Here is a 22437-nt window from a genome sequence, read left to right as displayed (position 1 = left end):
ACCAGTCTAAAAGTTTATTACAAGTGGGACCGGGCGGATGCTCTGAGCATCCCGCTACCTACTGTGCCAGTAAGAAAAGACCCGACCGGAGAGCCTCTGCCCTCAGCTCTGCACCTCCCTCCAGATTTACTCACTACCTGTTCTGTTTTATTTGGAGTCTTAAAAAATAAAAAGCCAGAGTTAAAAGTGAACAAGGTTAAAGGAAAACAAATCAGTTCGCAATAGTGAACTCAGTGCAGACCGTTCTGCCAGGCACACCCAGAGAGTGTAACCATATACACTTCACTGACTGGAGGACAGCAGAACCCGCACGCATGGTCCCCACACCCACCCCCTCTGGGAGCTAAGAGCTGCAGCTTGTCTGGTCCACATGGCACGGCTCAGTCAGGGAGCAGTCACGCAGTGGCGCGCAGGGTCAGTTCCTGGGCAGCACGGAGATGGAGGTGGAGCACGTGGTGGTTCAGAAGCTACAGACCTTGGTGAACTCTTCAGCGATCACAGCCAACACTTGGCTAAGAGCAGGAACTAGGGCAAAGGGGGTTGCTGAGCGCCACAGGGGCTGTCCTATTGCTGGGAGGGAGAGCAAGCCACAGGCCTGCCTACTAGGCATTGTATGAAGAGGATGACACACTGCCCCCGTGGCCCGTCCAGTTGGTGTGGATAAATTCTCCCGGTTTGCTTAAGAGTTCATAGGTGTGAGCCCCAAAGTAATCCCGTTGAGCCTAAGGGAGGAACGCAGTTGGTCAGGGTCAGGGTGATACTCAGGCCCACGGCCCTCAGGAACCAGCCAGGTTAAGGTACCACCCTCCCCCACGCTCACCTGGATGAGGTTTGCTGGCAGCATCTCGTGTCTGTACCCATCGTAGAAGGAGAGGGCAGTAGTGAAGCAGGGCATGGGAATGCCTGCTTGCACCCCAGTGCTGATCACCCGCCGCCAGGAGTCCTGAGCGCAGAGAGCAGAAGGTCAGGAGCTGGGTTTGCCTTAGAGACACTGAGGTTCCAGTCTACAGGACACACTTCAGGGACATCAATGCTACTGAGACCCAGAGAACACAGCACCGCCCACTGCCAACCACGTACCTGGCAGTTGTCAACTGCTGACTTAAAGAAGTCATCTAGCAGTAGGTTCTGAAGTTCTGGGTTTCGCTCAAATGCATCTTTAATTTTTCCCAGGAACACACTGAAACAGTTTGCAAGAAATCAATCTTAAAACAGTAGCAGGAGTCGGGCAGTGGTGGCGCACGCCTTTAACCCCAGCACTCGGGAGGCAGAGGCAGGTGGATTTCTGAGTTTGAGGCCAGCCTGGTCTACAGAGTAAGTTCCAGGACAGCCAGGGCTACACAGAGAAACCCTGTCTCAAAAACAAAAAACAAAACAAAAAACAGTAGCAGGCTAAACATCTGGAAATAAGCTCTGCATACTCTTACAGAGGCGCAAAGTCACAGTTCTCGTGCCCCAGAGCCAGCAGGATGACAATCTGAATCCATTCCTGGCCCCAAATGCTGGAATCCCCACAAATGGGCTCCTAAGACCTACACACAACTGTGGCACATGTGTACCACCCTGCAAATGCAGACAGACAGACAGACAGACAGACAGACAGAATGAATGTGTGTGTTGCTTGCATGCATGTCTGTACACCAGGTGCATACAGTGCCAAAGGAGGCCAGAGGAGGGCATTGTACCCCTTGGGATTGGAGTTACAGATGGTTGAGAGCTGCCATGGGGTGCTGGGTTCTCTGATGAAAAAGCACCTGTGTTCTTAACTGCTCAGTCATCTCTCCAGTCACATACAAATTATTTAAAAAGTTTTTTGTTTTTGTTTTTAAAGTACAGAGAATGAGGTGGAGACAGAAGGATCAGTCAGCTCAAGGTCAGCCTGGGCTGTGTGAGACCCCTTCCTCCTATCAAACAAAAAGGCAGTGGCCCCCAGAAGTCAAGTTCAGAGAATGGGTTCAGTCAAAACTCCTGAGAGCTCAAGCCCCTCATGAACTAGCCTAGTACTCAATCCTAGTACTTAATCCTAGTACTTAATGGGACAGTGACACGGCGCAGTGGCAAAGGGGCTTGCTGCAAAACCTGAAGCCCCAGAAGGCACACAGAAAGAAATGGAGGGGAGTGTGGGCACTGTGATGTGTGGGCACTGTGAGGTGTGGGCACTGTGAGGTGTGGACACTGTAATGTGCGGGCACTGTGATGTGCAGGCACTGATGTGTGGGTACTGTGATGTATGTAATGTATTATGATGTGTGGGTACTGTATTGTGTGAGCACTGTGATGTGTGGGCACTGATGTGTGGGCACTGTGATGTGTGGGCACTGATGTGTGGGTACTGTGATGTAGGGTACTGTGATATGTGGGTACTGTGATGTGTGGGTACTGTGATGTGTGGGTACTGTAATGTATGGGCACTGTAATATGTGGGCACTGTGATATGTGGGCACTGATGTGTGCGTATTGTGATATGTGGGCACTGTGATGTGCGGGCACTGTGATGTGTGGATACTGTGATGTGTGGGCACCGTGAGGTGTGGACACTGTGATGTGTGGTTACTGTAATATGTGGGTATTATGATGTGCGGGCACTGATGTGTGGGCACTGTGATGTGTGGGCACTGTGATGTGTGGGCACCGTGAGGTGTGGACACTGTGATGTGTGGTTACTGTAATATGTGGGTATTATGATGTGCGGGCACTGATGTGTGGGCACTGTGATGTGTGGGTACTGTGATGTGTGGGCACCGTGAGGTGTGGACACTGTGATGTGTGGTTGCTGTAATATGTGGGTATTATGATGTGCGGGCACTGATGTGTGGGCACTGTGATGTGTGGGCACTGTGATGTGTGGGCACCGTGAGGTGTGGACACTGTGATGTGTGGTTGCTGTAATATGTGGGTATTATGATGTGTGGGCACTGTGATGTGTGGGCACTGTGATGTGTGGGCACTGATGTGTGGGCACTGATGTGTGGGCACTGTGAGGTGTGGGCACTGATGTGTGTGTATTGTGATGTATGGGCACTGATGTGTGGGCACTGTGATGTGTGGGCACTGTGATGTGTGGGCACTGTGTTGTGTGAGTACTGTGATGTGTGGGCACTGTGAGGTGTGGGCACTGTGATGTGTGGGCACTGTGAGGTGTGGGCACTGTGATGTGTGGGCACTGTGTTGTGTGAGTACTGTGATGTGTGGGCACTGTGAGGTGTGGGCACTGTGATGTGTGGGCACTGTGATGTGTGAGTACTGTGATGTGTGGGCACTGTGATGTGTGGGCACTGTGATGTGTGGGCACTGTGATGTGTGGGCACTGTAATGTATGGTACTGTGATGTGTGGGCACTGATGTGTGGGCACTGTGAGGTGTGGGCACTGTGAGGTGTGGGCACTGTGATGTGTGGGCACTGTGATGTGTGGGTAATGTAATGGGCACACCGTAGTGATTTATGGTGGCCTGGTTTGTGGAGACCTCGGGGGCTGGCTACTCAGTTGTGGGGTTTCCAGGGATGAAACACACACAGCAGAAGAAAAGCCCCCGTGCAAGGAAGGTTACAGGGATCCCAACAAGATGGACTCCCAGCTCCTGGACCAATTTCTAGACCTAGAACCCCGTGAATAAAGGGGGACCTGCAGCCCTTTACAAGGGTAACTTCACTGAGGGGCTGGGGTGGGGGAGAATCAGATTTCCCAAGGCAACCTAGTTCTAGGAGAGCCCAAGAAGCACTGTGGTCCTCCAGCTAAGGCAGGTCCTGTGGAGGTCAGGTTTAATGGAGTTCTAGTGAAGTGTGACTCACAGCAGGTCAGCGGCTTCCTAAACTCAGCCTCTGGTTATTCCCTCAGACCCAGAATGTACAACTGGGATAGATACACTGAGCTGTGGCAGAATTCCTACAAGTCCTGCTGACCTCCACACGGGCCGGGCACCTATAGCTCCTCCCCCAGAGCAGTCAATCAAACCACCCACACAGACGCCGTGCACTGTCCGGTGGGCCTACAATGCTCACAGTGATGTGAATGGGACGTGAAGCAGGTTCACTGCACGGCCTAGGGAGCGATGCTAAGAAAAGTGGTCTCCAAATGTTCACAGCCTTTTCTAAAGGGCCTAGCAAGTTGGGTACACACTGTTTACTTGTGTCCTCCACCTGTCCCTGTCTCCCAGGAAGGGTTTCTCTGTGTAGCCCTGGCTGTCCTGGAACTTAAGTCTGTGGACCAGACTGGCCTCCAATTCAGAGATCCTCCTGCCTCTGTGCTGGAATTAAAGGTGTGTGCCACTCCGACTCATTCTTTTCTAACCTTTTGAACCACAATTGTTTTAAGGTGGACACCTATGCAGAAGGAAGTACTGCATAAGGCAAAAGTGAGCGGTGACAATGGGATCCACACGCTGCAGTGTTGAGTGGCAGGGTGGCTGTCCCGGCTACAGGGCAAGGCACGCACTGCTGGGCAGTGTACTGCAGTCCCTAGTTCGCCTCTTACCTACCTTCGGATGATGCAGCCCCCTCTCCACATCAGGGCAATGCCACCATAATTGAGGGTCCAGCCAAACTCAGTGGCTGCCTGTCTGAGCAGCATAAAGCCTTGGGCGTAGGAGATGATCTTGGAAGCGTAGAGGGCCTGGAAAGTGACAGAGCTGTGGTTGGTGGAGTAGCCACACCCACGTCCCAGTTTCATTCGCACCTCAGAGACCCGAGAGAGGGTGACAGAACGGGAAAGGCTGGAAATGTGGAGGACCTCTACAGACCCCACCACAGGCGACGAGGTGAGGGGCAGTCACCTTACGGATGTCCTCCAGGAATGATTTCTTACTGCCTTCCAGCTGGACCACCTTAGGACCCTTCAGCTTTTGGCTGGCCTGAACCCGCTCCTCCTTCAGAGAGGACAAGCACCGAGCAAAGACAGCTTCTCCTGGTGGGGAAGACAGGGCCGATCAGGGATCCAAACAGAGGCCAGGACAGGGGCAAGAGATCCAGCCTGCACCAAGGGCTGAGTGCTTTGACCTGGGTTACGGGGAAGGGCCACAAAGCTCTGAACAGTTCATTCCAGAACTGAAACACCAAGTTAGCCTCTCCACACAGACACAGACATTCAACTACAAAGATCAACTCGGAATTCAAAGGGACGTCTCGAGGTGAGAGAGGTAAGGCAAGGATTGCACAGAATAACTCAATATTAACCCAAGAGTGAAACCTCAGCTTCTATGACGAAGAAATTAACTGTTGTGGCAGGACTGCATAAGTACGAGCTGACCTCACACTCACAATACAGCAGAAGATGGCCTTGACCCACAGGTCCTCCTGCCTCTGCCTCCCAAGGGCTTGGATTACAGGTATGCTCCACACCTGACTTGTGAGAATTAAGTGGTCACTAAAGATGCAATTTATTGTCTTAAAAAAAAAAGACGTTCATTAATTTTGACAGCAGGGTCTCTCCAGGTAGTCCTGGCTGCCTTGGAACTTACTATGTAGACCAGGCTTGCCTTGAATTCAAAGCTCCTCCTGCCCCTGCCTCTCAAGTTCTGGGATTAAATGGGTACACCTCCATGCTCAGCTTTGAAAGCTGTTTTTTAATTTATTATTTCTATGTTTATGGGTGTCTGCCTTCGTGTGTCTATGCATCACTTGCCTGCAGTGCTTTCAGAGGCCAGAAGAGGGCACAAGATCCAACCCCGTGGGTGCTGGGACTCAAACCCAGAGCAACAAGAGCAACAAGAGCAACAAGAGCAACAAGAGCTCTGATTGCTAGGCCATCTCACTCACTAGCTCCCAGGTTTAGTGTTCTTCTTTTTGTAAGACTTATTTTTAATTATTTATGTGTGTGTGTGTGTGTGTGTGTGTGTGTGTGTAGGTTCGTACACTTAAACGCAAGAGCCCTCAGAGACCAGGAGTCAGATCCCCCTGGTGCCGGAGTTCAGGGGGTTGTGATCACCTGATGTGGGTGCTGGGAAGCCAGGCTCTGGGGAAAAGAGTTTGTGCTCAGGCTGGAGAGATGGCTCAGGGGTTAAGAGCACTGATTCCTCTTCCAGAGGTCCTGAGTTCAATTCCTAGCAACCACATAGTGGCTCACAACCATTCTGTAATTGGATCCGACACCCTCTGCTGCTGTGTCTGAAGACAGTGACAGTGTACTCATAAATAAAATAAGTAAATAAATATTAATTAATTAAAAAAAGTAGATGCGGGGCTGGTGAGATGGCTCAGTGGGTAAGAGCACCCGACTGCTCTTCCGAAGGTCCAGAGTTCAAATCCCAGCAACCACATGGTGGCTCACAACCATCTGCAATGAGATCTGGCGCCCTCTTCTGGAGTGTCTGAAGACAGCTACAGTGTACTTACATATAATAAATAAATCTTTAAAAAAAAAAAAAAAAAAAAAGTAGATGCTCTTAACGGCTGAACCATCTCTCCAGCCCTTAGGCTGGTTTTAATACCCATAACCCTAGGTTTCACGATATCCTTCAATACAGTCCATTAGGACATTTAATACTTTCACAAACCATCCCTTGTGGCAGACTGACTACTGCTCAGTTGATGTAAGAGGAATGAATTTTCTTCTCCTCTAAACAAAGTGGGTTGATCTTTGGGAACTAAGACAGCAGTTTAGTTTTGGGGAAAGGACACTAGACATAACTTGAGGCCGGCTTGCCCTGACCCGATCGCTGTCCTTCCTCTCAGCATTACTTCACACTTGTGGAAGGAAACACTGCAAGACAATTGTGCAACAGCAAGTGTGGCAAATCCTCCCAGGCATACGGGAGCCAGCTGAGACCGCTTCCTTCCTCAGTTCAGTAGGTAGGAAAGGACCACGTCCACCCTAGCAGTGGGAGGGAACCCAGCCTCTAAGATGGAGGAGGGTGCTTTTGAAGGCAGGAACCCTGATATGTATAGCTAAGTGGGTGGTGGACAGATGCTGGGATCGGCCCTACTGCAGCCAACTTCCTCCTACCTGTGCAGGACTCACCACCCACTGGTCTTCCTCAGGGTGAGTCAGGATATCATAAAATAAAGGAGGAGGACGGACAGACAGACATCCAGACCCAGAGAATTAATGTTGACTACTACATAAGCAAAAATGTGTTTGTGAACTTTTCTTACTGAACCCATTTTTGGTTTTGTTTTTTTTGTCTGTTTGTTTTTCGAGACAGGGTTTCTCTGGATAGCCCAGGCTGTTCTGGAACTCACTTTGTAGACCAGGCTGGCCTCAAACTCAGAAATCCACCTGCCTCTGCCTCCCGAGTACTGGGATTAAAGGTGTGTGCCACCACACCCAGCTTACTGAACCCATTATCAAAGAAATCTTATAAAACAGCCAACAGCCAACAAGGCAACAAGCCAGGCAGGCCTACATCCCGGTACTCAGGAGGCTGAGACTGATGTATGTTCAATGCTAACCTGAGCTACTTATCAAGACTGTCTCAAGAACCAACTACACAAAGAAGGGGAAAGCTGCCACATTACCAATGAGGGTGACAGGCATGCCGTACTCCAGTGCCGAGATGGCGGTCCACTTCCCAGTACCCTTCTGCCCAGCACTGTCCCGGATCTTTGGTAACAGCTCTTTGCCGTCAGTGTCCCGGTACTTGAGAATGTTAGCAGTGATTTCAATCAGGAATGAGTCCAGCTCTGTCTTGTTCCATTCTTCAAACGCCTACACACAGAGGAGAAAGCCCGGTGAGAGGTTTCTATGGGCACCCTGGCTCATCTGCTGTATTCTTGCTTCTGTCTGTAGCTGGTGCCCTCACTGCAGAGCACATGGGGCCAGCAGACCCTCCTCCTAGTGGCCTGTAGACTCATATTCATGCCCAGTGAGTCGAGCTTCCCAGGTCAGGCAGTTCTGTTGGTTGATTTCTCACCACTGAGACTGTTCCCTCTCCTTGGAGTCAAGCCCCTCATGTCATCTGGGCCTAGGCACAATACCACCTTCTTGTCCTACCTACACCCCACCTCCTGGGACTGGGCATACATAGCTCAGTGGTAGACAGTGAGGTTCTTTTTTTTCTTCTTTTCTTCCTATTGGATTTGAAGACAGGGTTCCTCTGTGTAGCCCTGGCTACCCTGGAACGCATTCTGTAGACCAGGCTAGCCTGGAACTCAGAGATCTGCCTCCCTAGGAGGCATCAAGGTGTGCAGCACCACAGCTGGCTCACACTGTGGTTCTTATTATATGTATTATAATATTTTCATAATAAAGTGCTGAGGATGTCTGTGCTTCTCCACTGGGATGAACTTAATTCTTTTAACAGATTTATTACTATATTTATTTCTTACGTGTTCGGGTATTTTGCCTGCAAGTATTCACATGTACCACTGCATACAAGGCCTACAAAGGTCAGAAGGACATGACTGGATGGGCACTGGAAACTCGCCCCAGTCTTCTACAAGTGCTCTCAACTGCTGAGCCCCCTACTTGGTCAACAAAGCCAGCTACTTACTTCCTGTATGGAGCAAAGGTAGGAACAAAAGAAGGACTGGGATGGGCTCTGTGGCAGAGTCCTCACCTACCACACCTAAGGCCAGGCTCTGTGTTCTATGGGGAGGGACGGATATGAGGTCACACACGGTGCCTGACAAAGCATGGCTCACTAACTGCAGACTACGATTAGTGCTTCGTGGCCGGCTATCACACTTTATGATGTTATTACCATGGCTTCCCTTACATTAGGCAGAGTCCATGTGGGCCACCAGACAGCCAGGTGAACAGGATGGAGGAAGGGTTAATTGTCAGTAGCAAGCTCTCTCCCCTCTGGGAGGTGATTACCCAGGTGGCAGCAGTGCCCAGGACTCACCTGAGCCATCTCCTCATGCCGCATGCCCAGAACATCCTTCATCAGATGGTAGGCCTCGCAGATGAGCTGCATGTCTCCATACTCTATCCCGTTGTGCACCATCTTCACAAAGTGCCCCGCCCCCTCATCTCCCACCTGTCGGCAACAAACAAGAGCCTTCAGAGCAGCAAACGACAGAGGAGAAGTCTCTGTAGATGAAAGAAGACTTCAGAAAAATAACATGAGGAAACAGTATAGTTCCATAGGAACCTCCCAGCATCCAAAGCCTTTAGTCCATACTTCCTACTGCCTCTCGTTATTAAAAACTACTTCCCCACTCCCGGACCCCAGCCCCACACTAAAGTCTCCACGGTCTTGAAGTTACCAGTCTTCGGGCAAATGCTGGCTAAAATAGATTAGATTACTTGTAAAATAGATTAGATTACTCCTTAGACACAAACGTAATACAATTGTTTCTAACAGATACTGAGGATAAAATGACCTCTATCAAGGCCTGGCCTTGACCTTTTAAATGCAGAAGTGCATTCTCGGATGGTCCTATGAAGGCGAGGTAATCTGGTAGGAAGTATCCAGCTTATCAGTTTGTCACCGGGAGTCTAGGGAGGGTCTTTCAGCTGAGTTACTCTGTAAACACTGTCTAATGGACAGGGAGATGGAACAAGTCGGCAGAGTCAGTCCCCGTGGCTCCAGGCTTACAGTCACAAGTAGCTCCCTCCACAGCAGGGCAGCTGGACAGCCTTCCCTGGCAGTCACTGCTCATCGGAGGCTGCCTGTCACTGGCCTGCCCCTTCCTAACTGTGCGTATGAGGACATCTTACTTCCCCCTTCCTGTTGCTCCAGGCTGATCCACTTGCAGTCTACACTACTTATCCTTAAGACCTGAACCCAAAGCCGGGCGTGGTGGCGCACGCCTTTAATCCCAGCACTCGGGAGGCAGAGGCAGGCGGATTTCTGAGTTCGAGGCCAGCCTGGTCTACAAAGTGAGTTCCAGGACAGCCAGGACTATACAGAAAAACCCTGTCTCGAAAAAACCAAAAAAAAAAAAAAAAAAAAAAAAAAAAAAAAAAGACCTGAACCCAAGCCTGAGGCCACAGGCGTGGACTATGGCAGAGTCAAGGCCCAAGAGTGCAAGCTTGGTTTTTCCTTTTGACTCTGTCCTAGAGGGAGTTAGAAGGAAGTAGCTGTCTGCCACCAAGTAAGGACACTGGCCCCTGGGGAAAGGCAGCCACCGGAGCTGGCAGGTCAGTGGGAGAGCTTCCTGAATGCCCACATGCCTGGAGCCTTATGCATCCCTACTTTTAATCATACACATTACTAAAATAATAAGGTGAGCACATAAAAATAGCAGGTATAGAAAGGGGGCTAGGTGTGGTGGTGCACAGGCCTGTAATTCAGGAGACCCAGTCTGGAGGAGACACTCGGTGTTGGGGACAGAAAATGGTTCAGCAGGTGAAGGAGCTTGCTGCCAGACCTGAAGGCCTGGGCTCGCTTCCAGCACCCACATGACAGAAGGACACAACCAACTCTAGACTGTGCTCTGACCTCCACAGGCAGCTGCTTTACCACCTCCCAGCATATACACCAGAGAGAGAAGTTCAAATCACAGACAGAGGAAATGGAAGGGTGAGAGGAAGAAAAGGGAATCAAGAAAAGAAAATAAATTTGAAGAAAGGAAGAAAAAGAAGAAGAAAAGCTGTTAAGAACAGAGATAACCTAGTTTAGCTGTTGCTCAGAGAAGCCTTCCTATAGAGATCTGTCCTAGGCCAGCCGTCAGTTAACAGAGAAGCATATGGGCTTTCCGTTCCATGGTACTCTCTGAAGGGACCATGCTGATTCTCACAGCAACAGCAAACGGGAAGAAAGTGCCGATAGCCAGATGCCTGAGCTCTGGGGAACATCTACAGAAAACCGGAAACCTGGGCTACACAAAGATTCTTCCATCCACACAGCCCGAGGCATCTGATGGGACAAGGTGGCTAACCCACACTAGCTCCCGCATCCTCTGGCCATGAAGTAAACAGCTAAGAGACCTCTCACTTCCCTTCACCATTCCTGATCCTATTTATGATCCTCTTGCTAGTAGGGTTGAGGAAGCTACTTTTAACACAGTAACCTCAGGCTCTCAAGGGCTGGTTCAGCTACATGAAGACAGAGGGGTATGTACTTCAGGGACAAGCTGGGACAGTGACTTAAGACTGAGAAGCTCAGCCGGGCGTGGTGGCGCACGCCTTTGATCCCAGCACTCGGGAGGCAGAGGCAGGTGGATTTCTGAGTTCAAGGCCAGCCTGGTCTACAAAGTGAGTTCCAGGACAGCCAGGGCTATCAGAGAAACCCTGTCTCGAAAAACCAAAAAAAAAAAAAAAAAAAAAAGACTGAGAAGCTCACAGCACAGAGCTAACCACTGGGACCAAGGTGCTCTGTCTTCAGCTGTGCACGTTGTCAAAGGGTAGCCCAGAACTTGCCCAGTCACAGCAGGGTTCTCCGGTTCCCACTTTTGCAGCGATGGCTTGGAAGATCGTCTTGATGTGGGGCCTGCGGAAGGGGAAGTAGAGTTCAATCAACAGGAGAGGGCCTGAGCTTTCAGTGCCATGCAGGGACGCCACTCTCAGAGTAATGGCTGTGCTAAACTTTGCAGAGACACTCTGGTATCACTGCTGACAAGCGTGCACCACCCACCCTGTGTGGGCCTCAGAGTGGAGACTGCCAATTCACAAAGGAAGCACCAAAGACTGAGGGGTGTGGCTCGGCGGTAAAGTGCACACCTATCATGCAGAGGCCTCAGGCTCCATCCCCAGCTCCTCACTGACCCCCTCAGAACAGGAGAAGAAGTTCCCACCACTTTATGAGGACAAGCTATGACCCAAACCAAGCAGTACAAGAACACCTCAGGGACACTCTCACCATCCGGCTGTCTTTCACCAGGTACAACATGGCTCTGCTCATCTGGATCAGAGAGAAGCCAGCGCTGTGCAGTACTCTAAGAGATGCTCTCATCTGGAGCAGTTCTTCATCTCATCCCACCTCACTACAGCTCGGAGGAAACGCTAGGCCCTTCCCCTCTACCAAACAAAGGTTCATTTTCTCCAGAACGTTTGGTACAGACCCCAAACCTTGACACCTGCAAAGTCAACGCTTAGGACCGCACTAAGGAAGACCACACATGCCGCAAGGGCACAGGATCGGGTGAGCGACACGGGCCGGGGCCTGCCAGCGAAGCCTTCCACCTCACGCCTAGCTGGGCCTGTGCTGAACTTACCAAGCCTCTTTGTTCCCTCCTGGCATGAGTGACGGCCCGTACCGAGCCCCTTCCTCACCACCACTGACTCCGCTCCCCACAAACAAGATGCCCTTGGCCTTGAGGTCCCGGCATCTTCTCTAAAAGAGAGAAAAACAGGTTCAGGGTTTTCTCACAAAATAAATTCTTTCTGATGAATGAGAGGAGGTACAAGGCCAGGAATCAAGAGCTCACAATTGCAAGCAAATGATCCAAGGACCCAGGAGCAGCCAACCACTCAAGACAGTTTATACATTCAGCGTTACAGTTCAAAGGATGTTATAGAGTCCTATAATTTAAATGAAGGAGGCTAGGACAGGAGGATTAAAACTTTGAGGTAAAAATTCCTGTAAAAATTTTAAAGAATAACTTAATTTCTGAGATAGCTGCACCATCCCTAGGAGAAATTCCTGAACACACAGTCCCATTTTGATGGAGAAGACCTTATAGGATAAAGTGCAATGAGGAGGTTCAGTGGTGACTTACTGCTGTCTCACCCGTTAGCCCATGTGACTTGCTTTGTTTGGCATCTGACACAGTGAGGGCAGTGATTTAGCATGCCGAGCAGTACAGAAGGTGGAGATTATGCAAGAAGCCTTCAGCCTGCTGTGTCTAAGCCATCGTCTCACCCATCAAGTGTCTTAGCAGAAAAAGGCTGAGATCCAGCATGCCAGGCCCAATCCCCAAGGATCACAAGACAGTCCACTCTTCGGCCACATGCACAATGCTAGTATTTCTTTCTAGAATGTTCTCAAGACCTGAGAGAGCTTGGCCTGAGGAACACTTACTGTCGTATCCCGGTATTCAGAATTTCCTCCATCGATGATGATGTCACCCGTGTCCAACAAGGGTACCTGTGAACAAACGCTACCTTAGGGTGGACCAAAACAAAAAGAAATCCCAGATAAACAGTGGGAAAGCAGTCACTATGTAGACTCTAGAATCCTCTTTGGATGGAACCACATCTTTCCGTTAGTGGTGGCCTCCACAGCACTTTCTTCCCTTCTCCTCCATCCCTCTCACCTGAGGCAGCATCTCACTGTGCCGCCCTGGGTGGCCAAGCTCACAGACCCAGCCTGCCTCTGCCTCTGCCTCCTCCTCCTCCCCCTCCCCAAAGCGATGCTTAGCTTTCCTCTTTATTGCTCAGTGTCCCCTTCCAAGGCTGCACCTGAGATCACTTCAGTACTTTCCTAGGCTGAAGAAAAGCCAACCGCTGGGAGTGGTGGTGCACGCCTTTAATCCCAGCACTTGGGAGGCAGAGGCAGGCGGATTTCTGAGTTCGAGGCCAGCCTGGTCTACAAAGTGAGTTCCAGGACAGCCAGGGCTATACAGAGAAACCCTGTCTTGAAAAACCAAAAAAAAAAAAAAAAAAAAAAAAAAAAGAAGAAGAAAAACCAACCAACCAGCCTGCAGCCTACTGTGTGGGAGCCTGGCAGCTCAGCGTCCTTCCTTTCTAAGCCTCTTACTTAAACAGTAGTGTACTGGCTACAGTTTCCTCTGTCTTCAGTACAGATCCCTACAACAACACGTTGCCTAACATACTTCAACCCGGCCCTCTCCCTCTGGGATCACAGCTGTTTACATCATTTCCACAGCAGTCCCTTGTCTCACACCACTGCTTGCTGTACTGTTATTTCTGAGTGCCAGAATAAACTCTTCCTACCTGTTCCCCTTCATTCAGAAGTCATTTTTTCTTCCAAAGATTTTTTTTTTAAATATTTTTATTTATGTGTGTAACGGTATGTGTGAATGTTTGCTACTTGTGTGCATTCCTATGGAAGCCAGATATTGGAGGCCTAGGGCCTCTAGGAGCTGGCATCACACATGGCTGTGAACCACCATGTGGATACTGGAAATTGAACTCAAGGCCTTTGGAAGAGCAGCCAGTGCTCTTAACCGCTGAGCCATCTCTCCAGCACTTCGGAAGATAGTCTTATTAGAGCCAACAAATTGATACAAGGGTGCTAAATAAAGCAACTATTAGTGAGAACTGTTGTTTTATAGGAGTACTGAAGGAAGAAAACGCATGTCTAAATAAAACCCAGTGTGGACACGAAGGTTACTATCGACTAGCACTAAACATAGATAAATATCATAGTCAATATTGCAGGACACCAGAGCTGAGAATACATCTCAGTGAGTGTGTGCTCAGAAGGTGGAAGGACCTGGGTTCTTTTCCTCAAGACCAAAACTAAAACAGAAAACACAGGCAGGCATGGTAACACTAAGTCCACCGAGGAGGAAGGATTGTCATGATCAAACCGGTTCATACCAAGCCAGAGAAATAGAAATAGAAAGAGAAATACATGGTAAGCCAGGTGGTGGTGCACGTGCACACCTTTAACCCCAGCACTTGGGAGGCAGGGGTGTAGGCATGTTATTATGCACTGTGTAAAGATTATCCTTTTATTATTTAAATGCTGATTTCTGGGTCTCTATATCTGGTTTCAATCCTTACTCTGAGAACCTCCTGTCTCAATGTTGTGTAGGCATTGGTCCCAATATTCCCTGATTAGCCAATAAAGAAGTTGATCAGCCAATGACTAAGCAGGGCAGAGAATAGGGCTGGACTTCCTCCCATCCATGGGAGGGGGAGAAGGCACCTAGAGGAGGAGCGTGTCTAAGAGATACCATGAGAAAACACCCAGGTCAGAGAGAGCCAGGTCAGTACTAAAATCCAAATACCGCAGGCATAAGGCCAGGAGGTAGATAGATTAGCTTAGAGCACTAAAATAGAGTGATACTGATCAACTGCTTCCCCTTAAAGCTGTAAAATAAACCTAACAGTCCAGTTTCAATTATTTGGGAGCAGCCAGGTTAAAAGAAACACTGCAACACTTCTAAATTTGCACTAACACAGAGGCAGACAGATCTGCGTGTCTGAGGTCACCCGGGTCTACAGAGTGAGTTCCAGGACAGTCAGAGCTGCAAAGTGAAACACTGTCTCTAACCTGCCCCAAACAACACAGTGATACACTGTCTCAAAAATAAAGAAGAAGGAAAAAAAAAAAAAAGCAAAAGGGAAAAGCAGCTGGGATATGGCTTAGGGTGCTTGTGTTTCCCCGGCATGCACAAGGCTCAAAACAGGTCTCTAGCACCTGAGCTGGGGAACACAACAGGAACACAGGGCACACCCGCCCACCGAGACCCACAAGACTGTCAAAGACAGACAAACATTAATAGACAACTATTGTTCAAATGCTATTCCTCTTCACAAATCTGACTGAAATGTCCTTAGTGTCCTAGAATTACGACCACCCAAGAATAGCTCGCTGTGGGCCACTCACTACTGGCTCAGTGGGGGAAAGCACTGTTGGTCAAGCCCCATGACCCAAGCCTGAGGTGCTTGGGAGCCAAAGCAAAGACTGAAGAGAACTGACTCCACAGAGTTGTCCTCTGACCCCCACATGCATGCTCCCATGACCCCACACTATAATAATCAAATAAAACCCTGGCCCAGTGGGAAGGCTCGGCAGGCACCTGCCATCAAGCCAGACAACCTGAGTTCTTTCCACAAACCACATGGTGGAGGTAGAGGGCCAACTCCCACAAAAAAGTCCCCGTGACTTCCACATCCAGTGTGTCTGTCATGCTTACCCCCACACAAATACTAAATATTTTTTTTTAAAAAAATCAGGGCTGGAGAGATAGCTCAAGGGTTAAGAGCACTGGCTGGTCTTGCAGAGGACCTGAGTTCAATTCCTAGCATCCACCTGGCAGCTCACAATTGCCCGCTAATTCCAATTCCAAGGAATCTGATTCTCTTCTTCTGGCCTCGTCAGGCACTTCATGTATGTGGTGCAGTTACACACTCAGGCAAACATTCATTTATATAAAATAAAATGAAAAAAACAAAACAAAAAAACCCTCTCTACAGAGAACACAACTCAGTGGTGATGGCACCGCCTTCAATCCCAGCACTCAGGAAGCAGAGGCAGGGGGATCTCTAGGAGTCTGAGCCGCCTGGTCTACAGAGTGAGTTCCATGAAGGCCTAGGCTATACAGAGAAACCCTGTCTTGAAAAACTAAGAACAAACAAAACAAAAATACTATTCCATAAGTGCCTGTCAAGGCAACCAAGCCTGAAATATTCAAGCACTTTATCAGAGCCGATCGGTCTGTACTCAGACACTGAAGACCACCATCTCAGAAGTGAGACCGTTAGAGGGAATTGCGGGCGGCATCCGAGAACCGAGCTGGCCTTACTAGTTTCTCGATGAAATCATCCACGGCTTGCCCAGCCTTCACAAGCAGGATGACCCGGCGGGGCTTCTTCAGCTTGGAGACCATGTCCTTTAAGGACTGTGCACCAACCACCTTGGTGCCCTTCGCCTCGTTGGCCAAGAAGTCATCGACTTTGGAGACTGTCCTATTGAAAGCACAGACCTGGAAGGACAAAAGGCCTGTCAGAGGATCTGGCACACACATGACCCTCAGGTGGTAGATCCAGCAACAGAGAAAGGTCTACTCTGTCCAAGGTCTAGAGAGAGCTGACCTGCCTTCTCTTTTTAAGTGCTAGGCAATCTCTGCAAAGTCTGGTCATAGCAGAGAGCCCAGAGAAAGGCGGTTGCCACTTGTTGCTTATCAGGTTGAGCCTGTCACTACTACCTGGTCCTTTGTCCCTGGTAATCCTGGTGTCTAAGCCGTGCTACTATTTAGAAAGAACATTCAGAGCCCACAGGCAGGAGGATCCTCTGGCCGTGGACTCAGAAGGCTGAGATGAGAGGGCCCTGAGACTCCAGTGTGACAACACTGTGAGATGTGATGCTGTCTACAAAGAAAAACAATCTCTATGTACCCCAAATCTTCCTAGCCAACTGAGCTACAGCTTCCAAGATCTGGGTCCCTTTACATCTGTGGTTCTCAACCTTCCTAACGCTGCGACCCTTTAATATAGCCCCCCTCGTGTTGTGATGACCCCACAATCATAAAACTATTTTCATAACTACGCAATAACTGTAATCCTGCTAGTGTTATAAATCATAATGTTGGGAACCACTGCTTTTATATTTATTTCTATCCAAGGAGGCTCTTCCTTTAACTACAGAGAGAGCACGACTAAAGCAGAAATTCTTCTACAAAGACAACAGTGCTTACTGAGTGATGCCTTGGGATCTCTGAAAAACAAATCACAGCTCTCAGCGGGAAGGCAACGTGTCCTCACCACTTACCACAAATCCATGATCATTCATGTTCAAAATTAAGTTCTGGCCCATGACAGCCAGTCCGATCAGTGCAATGTCAGCTCTGAAATGACGGAAAAAAAACAAAACAAAAAACACAAAGAAAGGATATTAGTGTTACTTAGTGGCTTTTACTAGGACAGGCAGCCTGCACCCTTCTCGGCTCGCACCATGCACCCGGGATCGGCCGCACCCTGCACCCCACAGTTCCATGGAAGTTCCTTCTGAAGGGCGTCCGGGCACACGAAGCCACCCGTGCCCTGCCCCTGCCCCTGCCCGTCATTCCTGACGGCCTGGCCAGCACAAGGGGCGTGGGCCGTCCCCGACCCAGCGCGGCCTTCCTTCCTTCCCCGCGAGCCCGTCGCAGCCGCAAGCTCCCACGAAGGGGTGGCGGGGCTTGTGCTGGCCATGGCGGGGACCCTGAGGTGCAGGGGTCATGGCTGCGCGAGGAGACCCAGGCGACCCCCGGGGCTGAGGAGAACAGGGAGACAACTGAGCAGAGCCCCGCCATCACCACGCTCAGCCCCGGAAGTCTCCCGGGCCTGACTGCGCGTGTCGGTCACTCACTGGGCCATGGCGGAGGCAGACGGAGCAGAGCCGAGGAGGAAGAAACGCGAAGAACCGAGCGCTCTGAGGCAAGTGCAGTGAAGTCCGGCTCCCGGCGCCTCAAGAGGCTTACCGAGACGCCAGCCAATCAGCAGACAGGGGTGGGCCGATGCCCCACGCTATTGGTTCTCTGCGGCGCCTGTTATACCACCTGAGGGCAAACGGACCCGCCCACCCCCGGGGCCCAGTTCTGTAGAGCGCCGAGCAGTCGATGGCACCCCGAGCTGGAGAGGAGCGTTTAAAGGGCTGCTTCTAAGTGTTCTAGCGGGACCCCGCACGATGCCTCCCGCCCGTGCGGGAGCTCGGGTCTGCAGCTCGGCGTGAAAGAGAAGACATGAAAGAGTGCAGCCCTAATGATGTAACTCGGGTTAGCTCACACATTACAGTTTACCAAGCCCACTGGCGCTCTTGATCCATGGCTGCTGCTTCCCTTCACTGACCCTCCACTCTGAAGGCAGGAGTCAAGTCTGTCCTATCTGTGGGAACCTCAGTGTGTACCATTTTTGCAGGTCAAGAAACAGCGGCGCAAACTAAGACGAGATGGTCAGCAAGTAAAGAGCCAAGCGGGTGGAAGTGAAACCCACTCCGCAAAGTTGGCATCTGACCTCCACGTGCAGCAGTGGCGCGTGCGCCCACTCGCACAGAAAGAGAAAACAGAGGAGAGGCTTGAGGGTTTTTTTGGGGGGTGGGGTGGGGTCATAATTATTTATTTTTTTGTGTATGGGTTTGCCTGCATGTATGTCCGTGCACCTCGTGCGTGGCCGATACTCGCGCGGGGAAGCAATACTGGAAGAGAGTTCTTCCTTGTGCTTGTAGCGGAACACAAGCACTCTTCTCTACCATTTCCTCTGCCCCACTACAGTTGGCGCTGGAGGTCTGGGGTGCTGTTTCGCCCGCTGGTCAGACACTTTTAGTTTCAATTTACTTTTCCATTCAGACTCAGGTGTTGATGCGCTGCTTTTCTTTTTTCTTTTCTATTTTTTTTTGGGGGGGGGGGATTTCGAGACAGGGTTTCTCTGTGTAGCCCTGGCTGTCCTAGAACTCCTCTGTAGACCAGGCTGGCCTCGAACTCAGAAAACCAACCGCCTGCCTCTGCCTCCCGCATGCGCCACCACGCCTGGCTAGGCTCAGGTGCTTTCCATTGCCTACTCTCTCTCTAGGAGTGGCTATCATGTCCTTCAATGAATTCCTTTTATCTTTTGTAAGTTTTGCACACAGCACATAGACATGACGCTTGATGGTAAATGAAAAGAATGGCTTGCACCAGCTTCTTGAATTTTTTTTTCCCTCACTCCAGTACTACGAATCAAACCGTAGGTTTTGAGCATTCTAGACAAGTGCTTTGCCACTGAGCTACATCCCTTGCCTGGCCCTAAGTGACTTTCTGTTTCTCTCTGTGTCTGTATCTGTTTCTGATAAATGTCTAATGTCCCTACTCCTCCAGCCCCCTATAAACACCAACACAAATTTATCCCAACTCTGAGCTGGTTAGACAAGGGTGGGAACAAGGGAGTACTACTAGGTAGGAGGAGCTCCTGGAAGAGTCAGCCCATTGTCTCATCAGGTACAAGACCAGGGTGGGGATGGGGGTGGACGAGCTTCCAAGTTTAGGCTTTGCTTTGATTATTTATTTATTTATTTATTTATTTAGACAAGGTCTCAGGGCAGGGCAATGGTGATGCATGCCCTTAATCCCAGCACTCGGGAGGCTGAGGCAGGTGGATTTCTGAGTTCGAGGCCAGCCTGGTCTACAGAGTGAGTTCCAGGACAGCCAGGGCTACACAGAGAAACCCTGTCTCGAAAAAACCAGAAAAAAAAAAAAAGACAAGGTCTCAGTCCACAGCCTTGGCTTCCAGGTTTTTAAATTTGCTGTGGTGTTGAATTTTGAACTTCTATATTAGTCAGGGTTCTCTAGAGTCACAGAGCTTATGGAATGTCTCTATATATTAAGGGGAATTACTGGAGTGACTTACAGTCTATAGTCCAACTAACCCAACAATGGGCAACTATGGATGGGAAGTCCAAGAATCTGGTAGTTGCTCAGTCCCAAAAGCCTGTGTCTTTCAGCCTGAAGAACTAAATCACAGGTGTGCCCTCCATTTCTGGATTGTAGTTCATTCCAGATGTGGTTAAATTGGCAACCAGGTATAGCTATCACAGAGTGTTTTCATTTTTTTGAGACTGGTCTTACTTTGTAGCCTAGGGGGCAGCAGTCCTCCTGCCTCCGCCTTCCCAGTGCTGAGACAGCAGACATGTACCATCAAGTTCAGCTTTATGTTTTTACAGAATACGCTCCTGCCTTAGTACTGTAAGTCTACAGTTGAGGCCTCCCCAATCCAGGGTCATGCAAAGGCTATGTAATTACTGTCGTTATTATTGTCCTGTGCCCCCTCCCCGTTGGCTTATTTTGTGTGCTTGCCTGTGTTGCATCTGGGCACACATGGTAGTCTGACTTGCAGGAGCCAGAGCCATGTTCCGTACCATGTTGCTCTGGGGATCAAACTCAGGTCACCGGGCTTGGCAGCAGGCACTTTTTTTTTTTTTTTGTTTTTCGAGACAGGGTTTCTCTGTATAGCCCTGGCTGTCCTGGAACTCACTTTGTAGACCAGGCTGGCCTCGAACTCAGAAATCCGCCTGCCTCTGCCTCCCGAGTGCTGGGATTAAAGGCGTGCGCCACCACGCCCGGCTGGCAGCAGGCACTTTTACCCACTGAGTTATGCCACTGGCCCTAGCCTTAGCTGCTGTGATTTTGGTTTTGTTTATTTCTGTGTATGTGTATAGGCAAGTGGTGCAGGCTCCTGAGAAAACCAGAAGGTGCTGGAGTTGTGGGCCTTTGTGAGCTGCCTAACAGGGCTGCTGGGATCCAAACTCCTGTCCTATGAGAGAGTAGAATGTATTCCTGGCCGCGGAACCATCTCTTCAGCCATAGTTCCTAATTTTGTTTTTTGTTGTTGTTTGTTTGTTTTTTAGGCAGCATCTTACTGTATAGCTCAGGCTGGCCTCAGATTTGCAATTTCCACCAACCCCCCTCCTGGAGTTACAAACTTGTGCCACAACACCCAGCTCTTAGGCCTTCTTCTTAAGTCCAATGGGCCATGCGCCATGGTGATGCCACCACCACAGGCCTTTCTTTCTTACAGGCTGGACTTGGCATGTTAGCCTTACAGCACATAAGGATAAACCGTGGCTCAGAAGATCTTAGAGACGGCGTCACAGAGGGGAAAGAAAGCCTCCCACGAGCTCACAGTTGTTCTTAGGCTGTGACTGAGGCTCCTGCCTGTCTTGCCACCTTCCCAGGACAAAGTTCTGCAACTCCAGTTCCAAAGGATCTCCAGAGCCTTTCTCTGGCCTCTGTGGGCACTGTACACACCAGGCACACGGACATACGTGCAGACAAAACATCTGTCCATTCGAGTACAAATGACACAGGAAGAGCAGACACAAGTCTTATCTTGCGTGAGCGCTCAGGGAACTGACTTTCCCAGCCAGATAGTGGTGAGACTGAACTTTGACCCTGGGCCCAGCTGGGACTAAGTCCTGGACTCTTTCTTAATGGGATCAGCACGACACGATCACGCCTACTTGTGAAACTGCCTACCTCTGTGTATCAGAGAGTTTAGCTGACTTCAAATGGAAGGCTGCCTTAAATTTCTCATTGAAGAGGAGAACCACCTGTGGGAAGCAGGACTCTACTAAAAGCCCTGCCCTGGTGACGGGGCGGGGCATACCTTTCGAGGTACAGCAACTTCTTCCTCCTCGCCTGCCTGGGCTTAATTCCAACAGAAGATTGCTAATACATTTTGTTGCAGGGATGGGTTGATTGCTCTGGTCTGAGATTTAGCAAGGAAGAAGTTATGCTGAGTCAATGTGACTAAACATCTGGACTTCCCTATGTCACAGTGAACAAACATTACTTTATGCACACATACTTAGGTATCAAATAGCTGTTTTTCTTAATTTACCATTGTTAAACCTTACTTGGATGGTTCAGGGTTTTTTGTTGTTGTTGTTGTTGTTGTTTATGTTAAGGTACTAAGGGGAAAGTACTGCTTCAGGATTATTGGAAAACTATAGTAGACTGACCTGAGAACAGACCAAGGCCAGTGACCTGTGGCCCTGCTCACACTGACAAGCATGCTGTATGTAATGCTTCAAACTTAATTGACTTAAAAAAACATTGGCTTGATCACTGAAACATCAGAAACAGCCATCCCTCTGGAGGCTGTGTCAATACTGAAGATGAGGCCAGCCTGTGCTGGAGAGACCTTGCCTCAAAAAGGAAAGGGTTGGGCTGGTGAGATGGCTCAGCAGGTAAGAGCACCCGACTGCTCTTCCAAAGGTCCTTAGTTCAAATCCCAGCAACCACATGGTGGCTCACAACCATCCTTAACAAGATCTGACTCCCTCTTCTGTTGTGTCTGAAGACAGCTGCAGTGTACTTACATGTAATGAATAAATAAATCTTTAAAAAAAAAAAAAAAAGGAAAGGGTTGGGGATGTAGCTCTGGTAGAGCATTTGCCTAGCATGTATAAGTCTTTGGGTCCAGTCTTTAAAACCTCACAAATAAAACAAAACAAAGGAAAATAAAATTCCAG

At 49.7% G+C, this 22437-nt stretch overlaps 1 protein-coding gene across 1 annotated transcript; it reads right to left on the bottom strand.

Annotated features, from left to right (window-relative positions):
• On the bottom strand, nt 1-17939 carry Pgd (phosphogluconate dehydrogenase). The gene is made up of 13 exons (XM_021161573.3): nt 17803-17939; nt 17224-17299; nt 16259-16438; nt 12841-12906; nt 12035-12153; nt 11241-11310; nt 8779-8913; nt 7451-7640; nt 4771-4901; nt 4477-4610; nt 1081-1180; nt 821-943; nt 1-722 (listed from the first exon to the last, which is right to left on the bottom strand). The coding sequence occupies exons 1-13, from the start codon at nt 17808-17810 to the stop codon at nt 603-605; spliced, it is 1452 nt and encodes a 483-aa protein (XP_021017232.1). The 5' UTR covers nt 17811-17939; the 3' UTR covers nt 1-602.
• Nucleotides 17940-22437: the final 4498 nt, after the last annotated feature.

This window comes from Mus caroli, unplaced genomic scaffold (assembly GCF_978045245.1).
Source record: "Mus caroli unplaced genomic scaffold, Mus_caroli_1 scaffold_6, whole genome shotgun sequence".
Taxonomy (NCBI): Eukaryota; Metazoa; Chordata; class Mammalia; order Rodentia; family Muridae; genus Mus; species Mus caroli.
Note: the sequence above shows the minus strand (reverse complement) of the source record. Positions and strands in the feature narration are given on the sequence as shown.